The sequence below is a fragment of the Salvelinus sp. IW2-2015 genome, linkage group LG23 (assembly GCF_002910315.2).
Source record: "Salvelinus sp. IW2-2015 linkage group LG23, ASM291031v2, whole genome shotgun sequence".
Classification (NCBI taxonomy): Eukaryota; Metazoa; Chordata; class Actinopteri; order Salmoniformes; family Salmonidae; genus Salvelinus; species Salvelinus sp. IW2-2015.
This window is the reverse complement of record NC_036863.1, coordinates 12,159,534-12,173,432: the sequence shown is the minus strand read 5'-3', so window position 1 is coordinate 12,173,432 and position 13,899 is coordinate 12,159,534. Positions and strand designations below refer to the sequence as shown.

Below are 13,899 nucleotides of genomic sequence, written 5' to 3'. Positions count from 1 at the left end.
ACCTGCCTCTAACCACTAGGCTACCTGCCTCTAACCACTAGGCTACCTGCCTCTAACCACTAGGCTACCTGCCTCTAACCACTAGGCTACCTGCCACCCCCAGATGTGGCGACTTTGTGTGAAGTAAAGACACTAGGCTAAAGGCTTCCTTGCGACAACCTGTTTGGATAATTAGCTATTTCATTTTTTTGCTCATCTGATGCTGCGCATGTTGTGTATTTTGTGGAATTGCATTAGTTCGACATTGGGGAAAAACGTTGTAATTGCCATTACATTTTTCTGGACATTTGAAGAATGTTCCAGGGACAGTCCTGGGATCCCGATTACCCATGTTAATCCATAATTCTGACTGTAACCCTACCCCTAGGTGTTCCTTAGATTTTATTGATGTTGTTTTCCACACATTTCCTGATTGGGACAATAAAGAGATTGATCCTGTACACTGTACACACTCATACAAATTAAGTCTCATCAGTAAAGTATTGGATGATTAGATGGATAAATTTCCTCTTGCAAAGATACACTAACTATAACTTTTAAAATAGACAGGATGGCACATTATCATGACGATTGCCAAATATTGCAACTGCAAAACAATTTTTCTCCCAAATAGCAGGGCCCTATTAAGCCACAATGCAGCAACACGTTTTGCAACAGAAAACAAAAAGTACAAGTATTGTAGTACCTCCCTGTTTCAAAGCATTTTCTTAAAGTTTTGTACTGTGATCTAGTAACTGACTAACCTGAGCCACCGCACATTGACTCTGTACTGGTGCCCCCTCTATATAGCCTCGTTACTGTTATTTTATTGTTGCTCTTTAAATATGTTATTTTTCTATTTTCTATTTTTTTCTTTTTTCTTTTTATTTATTGTTTACTTCAGTTTATTTAGTAAATACTTTCTCAACACTTTTTTTCTTAAAACTGCATTGTTGGTAAAGGGCTTGTAAGTAAGCATTTCACTATAAGGTCTACACTTGTTGTATTTGGCACATGTGACAAATCAAATTTGATTTGATATGACCCCCTTGCCCCCCTCTCACCATGATACAAAATGTCTGTCTAGTCCAGATCTTCCGGTTTCCACTAGCTTCTATTGCCACAAAGTCAGATTCCACAGCCACAAAGTAAAAATTGGCATAACATTTTTTAACTTTTTGATCTTAGTTTAATAAGTTTAGCAGTACGGTTAAGGTTAGGGTTAAGGTTAGGTTTGAAATCAAATTTTAAGAAGATAAATTGTAGAAATGGGCAGGGTTTATGACTTTGTGGGTATGAAAGCTAGTGACGACCAGATCTTCCCCGACTGACTCACCCGGATGGAACAGCTGATGAGGCCATCCCGGTTGTGGACCTTCAGCACTCTCTCAAACAGCTGGTTGCGGGCCACCTCGTCCGTGGCCATCTGGCCCTCCAGCAGGTCCATAGGCTCCGACACACCCCCTGTGAAGTCCACCAGTGCATCCGCCGTATTCCCACCGTCCAGGGCCTCGTAGCAGCCGTACACTCTGCAGGGACGGGAGGACGGGGAGGAGGGATTTAATGAATGAATAAATTAAAATACACTGAACAAAAACATAAATGCAACAAAGATTTTGTTGAGTTACAGTTCATATAAGGAAATCAGTCAATAGAAATAAATTCATTAGGACCTAATCTATGGATTTCACATGACTGAGAATACAGATATGCATCTGTTGGTCACAGATACCTTTAAAAAAAGTAGAGGTGTGGATCTCGAGTGGCACAGCGGTCTAAGGCACTGCATCGTCACTACAGACCCGGTTTCAATCACAGGCTGTGTCACAACTATCCGTGACCGAGAGTCCCATAGGGCAGAGCACAATTGGGCCAGCGTCGTCCGGGTTAGGGGAGGGTTTGGCCGGGGGGGCTTTACTTGCCTCATCGCACTCTAGCGACTCCTTGTGGCGGGCCGGGCGCCTGCAGACGTCGGTCATCAGTTGAATGGTGTTTCCTCCGACACATTGGTGCGGCTTGTTTCCTGGTTAAGCGGGCGGGTGTTAAGAAGCGCGGTTTGGCAGGTCATGTTTCGGAGGATGCATGACTCGACCTTCGCCTCTCCCGAGCCCGTTGGGGAGTTGCAGCGATGAGAAAATATTGTAATTGGATCGCAATTGGATATCATGAAATTGGGGAGAAAATGGGGGTAAAATACAACAACAAATAAACATCCAGTATCTAGTGTGACCACCATTTGCCTCATGCATCTCCATTGCATAGATATTCAGGCTGTTGATTGTGGCCTGTGGAATGTTCACAACGTTGATATCAGCATACCGCTTGACCACACGACGCCATACACGCTGTCTGCCATCTGCCTGGTACAGTTGAAACCGGGATTCATCCGTGAAGAGTACACCTCTCCAGTGCGCCAGTGGTCATCGAAGGTGAGCATTTGCCCACTGAAGTTGGTTACGATGCCAAACTGCAGTCAGGTCAAGACCATGGTGAGGACGACCAGCATGCAGATGGTCTTCGCTGAGACGGTTTCTGACAGTTTGTGCAGAAATTCTTAGGTTGTGCAAACCCACAGTTTCATCAGCTGTCTGGGTGGCTGGGTGCAGACGATCCTGGTGGTGAAGAAGCCGGATGTGGAGGTCCTGGGCTGGCGTGGTTACACGTGGTCTACGGTTGTGTGGCCGGTTGGACATACTGCCAAATTCTTTAAAACGACGAATAGAGGCGGCTTATGGTAGAGAAATTATATAAAATTCTCTGGCAACAGCTCTGGTGGATAATCCTGCAGTCAGCATGCTAATTGCACACTCCCTCAAAACTTGAGACATCTGTGGCATTGTGTTGTGTGACAAAACTGCACATTTTTGAGTGGCCTTTTATTGTCCCCAGCACAAGGTAATGATCATGCTGTTTAAAGCAGCTTCTTGATATGCCACTCCTGTTAGGTGGATGGATTATCTTGGCAAAGGAGAAATGCTCACTAGCAGGTATGTAAACAAATTTGTGCACAACATTTTACAGAAATATGTTTTTGTGCATATGGAACATTTCTGGGATCTTTTACTTCAGCTCATGAAACATGGGACCTTTACATGTTGTGTTTATATTTTTGTTCAGTATAAAAATAATATATGCCATTTAGCAGAAACTTTAATCTAAAGCAACTTAGTCATGCGAGCATGAATTTTACGTATGGGTGGCCCCGGGAATCGAACCCACAATCGAAACCCACAATCCCGGCGTTGGAAGGGCCATGCTCTTCATCTGAAGTCAAATATTCCTCTATCAATGCTGTCTACAATGCACAGTTGACATCTGGATGACAAAGGAGCCTAGATTCTTAAACAGGCATTCCCATTCTGATTTTCTGCCCAATTATTGGCAAAATAGCTACTATGATTGGTCAAAAGACCAATTATTGGCCAAATAGCTACTATGATTGGTCAAAAGACCAATTATTGGAAAAAGATCAGAATCGGGCTCCCATTGTAAATGCAGCCTTAGTTGACTTCAAATCTTAATATGTGACTCTACATCTCAATCAAAAGGACAGTGAATAGTACATATTTTGAATCAGTCAGAAGAAGTAGTACATAATAGATTATTAGGTCTTATTATAAGACATGCTTATAACATGTTATAACCTACAGGCTTTAAGTAAAGTGTTACCAATTGGAAATATTTATTAGATTGAGTGAGTGCGTCTTCGTTCTAAAAAAATGTTCTGCATACCTCAAATATTGGGAGACTTAAACATAGCATCAGATCTTTAATTAGATGACATTCCCCCAGGGCTGCTACAGTACTCTCTCTTTATCCCTGTCCCATAGGTGTTCATTTCATTTTAATGTTGTTGTTTTTAACCCTGACTTTACATGACATTCCCCAATTGGGACAATATATAGATTGATGGACAAATGGATTGAATAATAAATTTTTCACCAAGACAGTACCACACATTTCCCAATTTGTACAATAAAGCCATTGACTGATTGATTGATTCATTGACTAACTTCGCATAGGCCTTCTCCACCAGTGCGCTCCAGAACTCGTTACTGTCATCTGAGTGGCAGTAGACCAGCTGGTTGTCCACCGTGGGCAGCCGGTCGTCAATCACCACGTCCACCCACTCGCCAAAGCGCCAGAAGCGGAAGTGGAAGATTCCGGCATATGACTCAGGCGTCTCTGTGTCCCACTCCTGCTCCTTCCAGTCTGGGATGACCTGAAGGGAGGGCAGGGTGGAGGGGGGAAGTGTGGGGGGTGGAGAGGACGGAGTGGAGGAGGTCAGAGAAGGTGTAGATGGAGGGATAAGAGGTTGGGAAAGAGGGGGGAAGGTTGGTGGAAGGTAGGAGAGGGAGGAGAGTGTTGGAGGGTGGAGTGGGAGAGGGTGGAGTGGGGTGACGGGGGAGTGGGAGAGGGGGAGAGTTGGTGGAGGTAGGAGAGGAGGAGAGGGGTGGAGGGGGAGAGGGAGGAGAGGGGTGGAGGGTGTGGAAAAGTGGAGAGGGAGGAGATGGGTGAGGGGGGAGAGGGAGTGGGAGCAGAGGGGGAGTGGGAGGAGAGGGGTGAAGGGTGTGGAAATGCAAGACGAGTAGAGGGAGGAAAAATAGTGTTGGTTATATTATGAAAGCCAAACGAACAAGTTGTGTGTCGGCCGAACTCATAAATACACACCCTCTTGTGAGTGAGGCTGTCATCCCCGCTGCAGCATACCTCTTGCCCCCACCTTGTCCCCTCTCGGCCGGCCGATGCGTTCCGGAGGTTTAGGGGAACATTTAATGTAATTTATCACCAGGGTTCTGGATAGCATAAATCCAGAGGGAGAACAGGCGGAACAGGACACACGGCTGGGGAACGATTCGAGCTGCATGGAACTACCTGCCAGTCATCCCCTTCCCAGTGGCTCCCCCTCAGACTGCGGTGGGGTGTATGGCACAAATAAGGTCACACTTAAGGCGTCTGCATACTTCCCATCCGAAACAGTTTGGAAAAGTTTGTGCATATATCATGATGAAATTTTATGACATTCTAATCATTTTGGTCTTCGGCAAGGGTTTTTTCGGATGTTAGTGCACACTACAATTGAATGTTTTCTTTAATCATCTGGCATTATGAGCAAGTGCTTTCTTTTTTTGTCTTTCATCATGATTTTCCGTTACCACCCTTCCTTGTTGGAGCACAATTTCGTTTTTCGTTTCAAACTTCACACTGTCATTTTCTACATACAGTATAATATTTCTCCTTAATTAGGAAGTAAAGTTCGGGTTGGGGCAGGGGTCACAAATTGGCGGCCTGCAAGACAAATGGCCGATTTAATGTGTCCTGCAGTAGTTGGTACTTGCAACCACAGGGTAAAGGACACACAAACCGAGCGACCAGAGGGACCACAACCCCTCACGTCCTCTGGGGTGGAAGAAGGATAACACCTCAACACCACCACTCCCTTGTCTTAATTGCTTCCTTCCTTCAACTCTCATCCATCTCTTTTTCTTCCTGTCTTCCGTTTTAACATGGTATGACCGGCATCAAAACATAACAGAACAGGATTGCAATATGTCCTTTTCTACTGTCTACTTTAGGTAGGTTTTCCGTAGGGATTCAGGGATTTGTATCTGATCTAAACAACAGAGCATTTTGTTGTCTGATGTTGAAATTACTATGAAGGATACAGCGTTTAGAGCCATACTGTAGCGTCAGTCGAGTCTAAAGATGTGATTATTCATTACTTGTAATGTTTGTTTGATACCATAAAATGACTAAAGCAACTAATTAGAGAATGACTACTTGTAGGTCATTTATGTGCTGTTGAAATGGATTACTGATCTGAATAAATCTTAACAGTTTACAATTGGTTTACAATTGGCTCATTCATCCCCCTCCTCTCCCCTGTAACTATTCCCCAGGTCGTTGCTGCAAATGAGAACGTGTTCTCAGTCAACTTACCTGGTAAAATAACGGATAAATAAAAATAAAAATAAAAAATAACAAAAGACAAAACGATTCTCTCCGTGGCATTTCTAACAGACTAGCAATACAACGTCAGCTCTGATGTTTTTCTATTACAAATTGTGTGTGTGCGTGCGCTGTGATTGTGTGTATGTCTGCGCCCATGCACATGACTGTCTGTTTGCATGTGTGTACTATCGAATTTCATTTTCTCTACTGCCGTCTGACAAAAGAGCAGGCTCGTCACAGATGACCTGAGACCTTGAGGGGGTCCCGGCTGTGTGTGGAGTCGTTCTCCTCCCACCTGAGGTGGCAGGCAGCAGAGAGGGATGCTGTACTGTAGTGTGGCAGCACAAACATAATGCCCTAGCGGACAACAGGGTCCTATTTATTATACAACAAATGGAAGGAAACAGCCAGAAAACAGCCAAAACTCGTCCAAGAAGAAACGCTTTGGTTTTGGTTTTCCGGTGCAATTGGTGTGCCCTAATGAACACGACCCAGACTGGCTTCCTATTACCTCATCCATCTCCGTCTGGCCCCGGCCCGGATGACAAACGACCACGTGGGGGGGGGTTGGCCTCCACAGAGATATAGACGGGTAGTGGAGAGCGAGAGATGGAGGGGAAGGGAAAGAGAGAATATGTAGGAGAGAGACAGAAAGAAAGAGAGAGAGGAGAGAGATGGGCGGCACCCACATATCCACCCATCCATTCATCCACCCACCCATCACAGAGGCACAAATTAATGCCTGAAATCACTACCCGCCACCTGTTAGATCGACTGTCTCACTCTTTGCAGTTGACTACTTTTCTCCAAAATAAATCTCATCTCCATTCCTTTTGACAGTAATGACAATGTGGAACTGAAACACAGTAGCAGCAGAGTACAGTGACAGTCTCTTGAGTCTCAATTAAACGAATGGCCTGCAGACTTAAGTGTGTAATTATCAATCTGATCGCGTCTCCACTGTCCTTCTCTTCCTTATTCAATAATATCAGCTCACAGTCACACTTTTTCCCTCTCATACTTACAGTTGCCTCTCACACACACACCGCACCAACACTAATTAGCTAGACCTGTGCACATACCAGCATCCTGGGGGATCTACCTCTTAGATGTTGTATGCACCGCGCCTGGAGTCACTAAACCATCAATGCACTGCTTCCATCACATTCATACGTGTCATGTTCACACACCACACACACACCACACACACCACACACACACACACACACACACACACACACACACACACACACACACACACACACACACACACACACACACACACACACACACACACAGGAAATCAACATATGGAATCAAGGTCTGTGATCACAATCAACAGACCTTGAAAAAGTTCTTCTGGATGCAACACGGTTACAAATATTGTCTGGGAATCCGACCTACAGACGAGGTCTCCCCTAGGAAGCATGGAGGCTCTTCTAGGCGTGAAGATATTTAAAATGTCTAGGGATAGCCTAATATTGGCCTAATGGCCAAGGAGAAAGTCAAAATAATAATGTACAGTTGAAGTCGGAAGTTTACATACACTTAGGTTGGAGTCATTAAAACGTGTTTTTCAACCACTCCACAAATTTCTTGTTAACAAACTATAGTTTTGGCAAGTCGGTTAGGACATCTACTTTGTGCATGACACAAGAAATGTTTCCAACAATTGTTTACAGAAGGATTATTTCACTTATAAAACAAAAGAAATCAGCCAAGACCTCAGAAAAAAATTGTAGACCTCCACAAGTCTGGTTCATCCTTGGGAGAAATTTACAAACGCCTGAAGGTACCATGTTCATCTGTACAAACAATAGTACGCAAGTATAAACACCATGGGACCACGCAGTCGTCATACCGCTCATGAAGGAGACGCGTTCTGTCTCCTAGAGATTAACGTATTTTGAAAAGTGCAAATCAATCCCAGAACAACAGCAAAGGACCTTGTGAAGATGCTGGAGGAAACAGGTACAAAAGCAGCTATATCCACAGTAAAACGAGTCCTATAATCGACATAACCTGAAAGGCCCTCAGCAAGGAAAAAGCCACTGCTCCAGAACTGCCATGAAAAAGGCAGACTACGGTTTGCAACTGCACATGGGGAAACAGATCATACTTTTGAGAAATGTCCTCTGGTCTGATGAAACAAAAATAGAACTGTTTGACCATAATGACCATTGTTATGTTTGGAGGAAAACGGGGGAGGCTGGCAAGCCGAGAAACACTATCCCAAACGTGAAGCATGGGGGTGGCAGCATCATGTTGTAGGGGTGCTTTATTGCAGGAGGGACTGGTGCACTTCACTAAATAGATGGCATCATGTGGAAGGAAAATTATGTGGATATATTGAAGCAACATCTCAAGACATCAGTCAGGAAGTTAAAACTTGGTCACAAATGGGTCTTCCAAATGGACAATGACCCCAAGCATACTTCCAAAGTTGTGGCAAAATGGTTTAAGGACAACAAAGTCAAGGTATTGGAGTGGCCATCACAAAGCCCTGACCTCAATCCCATAGAAAATTTGTGGGCAGAACTGAAAAAGCATGTGCGAGCAAGGAGGCCTACAAACCTGACTCAGTTACACCAGCTCTATCAGGAGGAATGGGACAAAATTCACCCAACTTATTCTGGGAAGCTTGTGGAAGGCTACGAGAAACGTTTGAACCAAGTTAAACAATTTAAAGGCAACGCTACCAAATACTAATTGAGTGTATGTAATCTTCTGACTCACTGGAAATGTGATGAAAGAAATAAAAGCTGAAATAAATCATTCTCTCTGCTATTATTCTGACATTTCACATACTTAAAATAAAATGGTGATCCTAACTGACCTAAAACAGGGATTTTTACTAGGATTAAATATCAGGAATTGTGAAAAACTGAGTTGAAATGTATTTGGCTAAGGTGTATGTAAACTACCGACTTCAACTGTACAATACCAGTCAAACGTTTGGACACACCTACTCATTCCAAGGTTTTTCTTTATTTTTTCACTATTTTCTACATTGTAGAATAATAACAAAGACATCAAACTATGAAATAACACATATGGAATCATGTAGAACCCCAAAAAGTGTTTTTTAATATTTGAGATTCTTCAAAGTAGCCACCCTTTGCCTTGATGACAGCTTTGCACACTCTTGGCATTCTCTCAACCACTCTCTCAACCACATTCATGAGGTAGTCACCTGGAATTAATTTCAATTAACAGGTGTGCCTTGTTAAAAGTTAATTTGTGGAATTTCTTTCCTTCTTAATGCGTTTCAGCCAATCAGTTGTGTTGTGACAAGGTAGTGGTGGTAAACAGAAGATAGCCCTATTTGGTAAAAGACCAAGTCCATATTATGGCAAGAACATCTCAAATATGCAAAGAGAAATGACAGTCCACCATTACTTTAAGACATGAAGGTCAGTCAATATGCCATTTGGTTTGCGCCTAGTGGGACTATCATTTGTTTTTCAACAGGACAATGACCCAACACACCTCCAGGCTGTGTAAGGCTTATTTGACCAAGAAAGAGAGTGTTGGAGTATTGCATCAGATGACCTGGCCTCCACAATCACCCGACCTCAAACCAATTGAGATGTTTGGGATGAGTTGGACCACAGAGTGAAGGAAAAGTGCTTCTGCTCTCTGCGCCTGACTCTACACCCATCATTCTCCTGACGTTACAGTTACAGGCTTATCCTAAAATATATTAAGTGGTTTTTTCCCCTCATCAATCTATACCCCATAATGACAAAGCAAAAGCAGGTTTTTAGAAATAAAAAACTGAAATATCAAATTTGCATAAGTATTCAGACACTTTACTCAGTACTTTGTTGAAGTACCTTTGGCAGTGATTACAGCCTCAAGTCTTCTTGGGTATGACGCTACAAGCTTGGCACACCTGTATTTGGGAAGTTTCTCCAATTCTTCTTCGCAAATTCTCTCAAGCTCTGTCAGTTTGGATGGGGAGCGTCGCTGAACAGCTTTTTTCGGGTCTCTCCAGAGATGTTTGATCGGGTTCAAGTCCGGGCTCTGGCTGGGCCAGTCAAGGACATTCAGAGACTTGTTCCGAAGCCACTCCTGCGTTGTCTTGGCTGTGTGCTTAGGGTCGTTGTCCTGTTGGAAGCTGAACCTACGCCACCAGTCTGAGGTTCTGAGGGATCTGGAGCAGGTTTTCATCAAGGATCTCTCTGTACTTTGCTCCGTTCATCTTTCCCTCAATCCCAGTCCCTGCTGCTAAAAAACATCCCCACAGCATGATGCTGCCACCACCATGCTTCACTGTAGGGATGGTGCCAGGTTTCCTCCAGATGTGACGCTTGGCATTCAGGCCAAAGAGTTCAATCTTGGATTCATCAGACCAGAGAATCTTGTTTCTCATGGTCTGAGAGTTCTTTAGGTGCCTTTTGGCAAACTCCAAGCGGGCTGTCATGTGCCTTTTACTGAGGAGTGGTTTCCATCTGGCCACTCTACCATAAAGGCCTGCTTGGTGGGAGACTGCAGAGATGGTTGTCCTTCTGGAAGGTTCTCCCATCTCCACAGAGGAACTATGGAGCTCTGTCAGAGTGACCATCATGTTCTTGGTCACCTCCCTGAAAAAGGCCCTTTCCCAGATTGCTCAGTTTGGCCGGGCGGTCAGCTCCATGAAGAGTCTTGGTGGTTCCAAACTTCTTCCGTTTAAGAATGATGGAGGGCACTGTGTTCTTGGGGACCTTTAATGTGGCGGAATTGGCAGATTCAGACGGGACTAAAATTACGGATGCGGTGATTGGTGCTCGTGCACATAATTACATTACCTGAACTCCCCCAGTAAAAATCCCATCCGAATAGGGCTAAGGGCTTAAGTTGTTATTAACACGTAAAAGCGTAAATGTCTTATAACAAAGCTTAAGCCCTATTTGGACAGGATACGTTTTACAAGGGGAGCTCAGGTAATGTAATTATGTGCACGAGCACAAATCACTACATCCGTCATTTTTGTCCCATCCAAATCTTTCATGTCAGTAATTTTTTATCTCCAAATATGTCAGTTGATTAAATGTCTTCAAAGGCTACAGTTCATGGTTCTTATTGATAAGCATTATTATTTTTGACATTCTCTGAACTATAGACCATATGGCCAATACTAAGTTGAAATATCTTCACACCTTGAACATTATATTTTGAATGACAAAAAAATAATAACGGGGCAGTTTGGTAAAACAAATTTTGTCCGAATCTTCCACTTGAAAAACGGACATGTTGGGGTAATAATGACATAACCGATGTATAGTACTAGTCCTGTATAGTCCTAGTCCTGTATAGTACTAGTCCTGTATAGTACTAGTCCTGATGTATAGTCCTAGTCCTGTATAGTACTAGTCCTGTATAGTACTAGTCCTGTATAGTCCTAGTCCTGTATAGTCCTAGTCCTGTATAGTCCTAGTCCTGTATAGTACTAGTCCTGTATAGTACTAGTCCTGATGTATAGTACTGTCCTTATAGTATAGTCCTGTATAGTACTAAGTCCTTGTAATAGTCCTAGTCTGTATAGTACTAGTCCTGTATAGTACTAGTCTGATGCTAGTCCTGTACTAGTCCTGTATAGTACTAGTCCTGGTATGTAGCCTAAGTCCTGTATGATATCCGTAGTACTAGTCCTGTATAGTCCTTAGTCCTGATGTATAGTACTAGTCCTGTATAGTACTAGTCCTGATGTATAGTACTAGTCCTGATATTAGTACTAGTCCTGTATAGTACTAGTCCTAGCAATGTATAGTACTAGTCCTGTATAGTCTAGTCCTGTATAGTCTAGTCCTGATGTATAGTCCATAGTTCCTGTATATCTAGTCCTGATGCTATAGTTACTAGTCCTGTATAGTACTAGTCCTGTATAGTACTAGTCCTGATAGTATAGTACAGTCCTGATATAGTCCGTATAGTCCTAGCTATATACTAGTCCATGTACTAGCTTATAGTACTAGTCCTGTAATAGTCCTTAGTCCTGGATAGTACTAGTCCTGATGTATAGTACTAGTCCTGTATAAGTTACTAGTCCTGTATAGTACTAGTCTGATGTATAGTACTAGTCCTGTATAGTCTAGTCCTGTATAGTACTAGTCCTGTTATAGTACTAGTCCTGTTATAGTATTAGTCTGTATAGTCTAGCCTGTATAGTACTAGTCCTGTATAGTACTAGTCCTTGTATAGTCCTGAGTATAGTACTAGTCTGATCGTATCTACTAGTCCTGATGTATAGTACTAGTCCTGTATAGTCCTGATGCTATCTAGTCTAGTCGCTGATGTATAGTACTAGTCCTGTATAGTACTAGTCCTGTATAGTCCTGATGTATAGTACTAGTCCTGATGTATAGTACTAGTCCTGATGTATAGTACTAGTCCTGATGTTATAGTACTAGTCCTGATGTAGTACTAGTCCTGTATCAGTCGTAGTCTGATGTATAGTACTAGTCCTGATGTATAGTACTAGTCTGATGTATAGTATAAGTCCTGATGTATAGTACTAGTCCTGATGTATTCAGTACTAGCCTGATGTATAGTACTAGTCCTGTGTATATACTAGTCCTGATGTATAGTTACTAGTCCAGGTATAGTACTAGTCCTGATGTGTATAGTACTAGTCCTGATGTATAGTACTAGTCCTGTATAGTACTAGTCCTGTGTATAGTCTAGTCCTGATGTATAGTACTAGTCCTGATGTATAGTACTAGTCCTCGATGTATAGTACTAGTCCTGATGTATAGTACTAGTCCTGTATAGTACTAGTCCTGTAGTACTAGTCTGTATAGTACTAGTCCTGTATAGTACTAGTCCTGTATAGTACTAGTCCTGATGTATGTCTAGTCCTGATGTATAGTACTAGTCCTGTATAGTATAGTCCTGTATAGTACTAGTCCTGTATAGTACTAGTCCTGTGTATAGTATAGTCCTGATGTATAGTCTAGTCCTGATAGTACTAGTCCTGTATAGTCTAGTCCTGATGATAGTACTAGTCCTGTAGTACTAGTCCTGTATAGTCTAGTCCTGATGTAGTACTAGTCCTGTGATAGTACGTAGTCTGTATGTACTAGTCCTGATGTATAGTACTAGTCCTGTATAGTACTAGTCCTGATGTATAATACTAGTCCTGTATAGTACTAGTCCTGATGTATAGTACTAGTCCTGTATAGTACTAGTCCTGATGTATAGTACTTATCTGTATAGTACTAGTCTATCGTATTAGTACTAGTCATGTATATACTAGTCCTGATGGATAGTACTAGTCCTGTATAGTACTAGTCCTATGTATGTCTAGTCCTGATGTATAGTACTAGTCGTATGTATGTACTAGTCCTGTTATAGTACTAGTCCTGATGTATAGTACTAGTCTGTATAGTACTAGTCCTGTATAGTACTAGTCCGATGTATAGTACTAGTCCTGTATAGTACTAGTCCTGTATAGTCCTAGTCCTGATGTATATACTAGTCCTGTATAGTATAGTTTACTAGTCCTGTATAGTCTAGTCCTGAGTATAGTACTAGTCCATGTATAGTACTAGTCCTGATGTATAGTACTAGTCCTGATGTAAGTCTAGTCCTGATGTATTAGTACTAGTCCGGATGTTGTATAGTACTAGCTGTATAGTACTAGTCCTGATGTATAGTACTAGTCCTGTATAAGTACTAGTCCTGTATTGTAGTAGTCCTTATAGTACTAGTCCTGATATAGTACTAGTCCTGTATAGTACGGTAGTGTCCTGATGTTATGTACTAGTCCTGTGTTATAGTATAGTCCTGTATAGTACTAGTTCTGTATAGTACTAGTCCTGTTATAGTACTAGTCCTGATGTATAGTACTATCCTTGATAGTATTCATGGTACTAGTCCTGTATAGTACTAGTCTGATATTATGTCCTGATGATAGTATAGTCCTGTTTAGTACTAGTCCTGTATAGTCTAGTCCTGATTGTTTATCTGTCCTGATGTATATACTAG

At 42.4% G+C, this 13,899-nt stretch overlaps 1 protein-coding gene across 1 annotated transcript in view; it reads right to left on the bottom strand.

Moving 5' to 3' along the window:
• The window catches only part of LOC111950460 (calpain-5-like), a 48,780-nt gene that overhangs the window by 17,780 nt on the left and 17,101 nt on the right, over window positions 1-13,899 (bottom strand). The window contains 2 exon segments of the mRNA XM_023968059.2: window positions 1,316-1,508; window positions 3,993-4,201. Of these exon segments, the coding sequence (XP_023823827.2) occupies window positions 1,316-1,508; window positions 3,993-4,201 (402 nt within the window).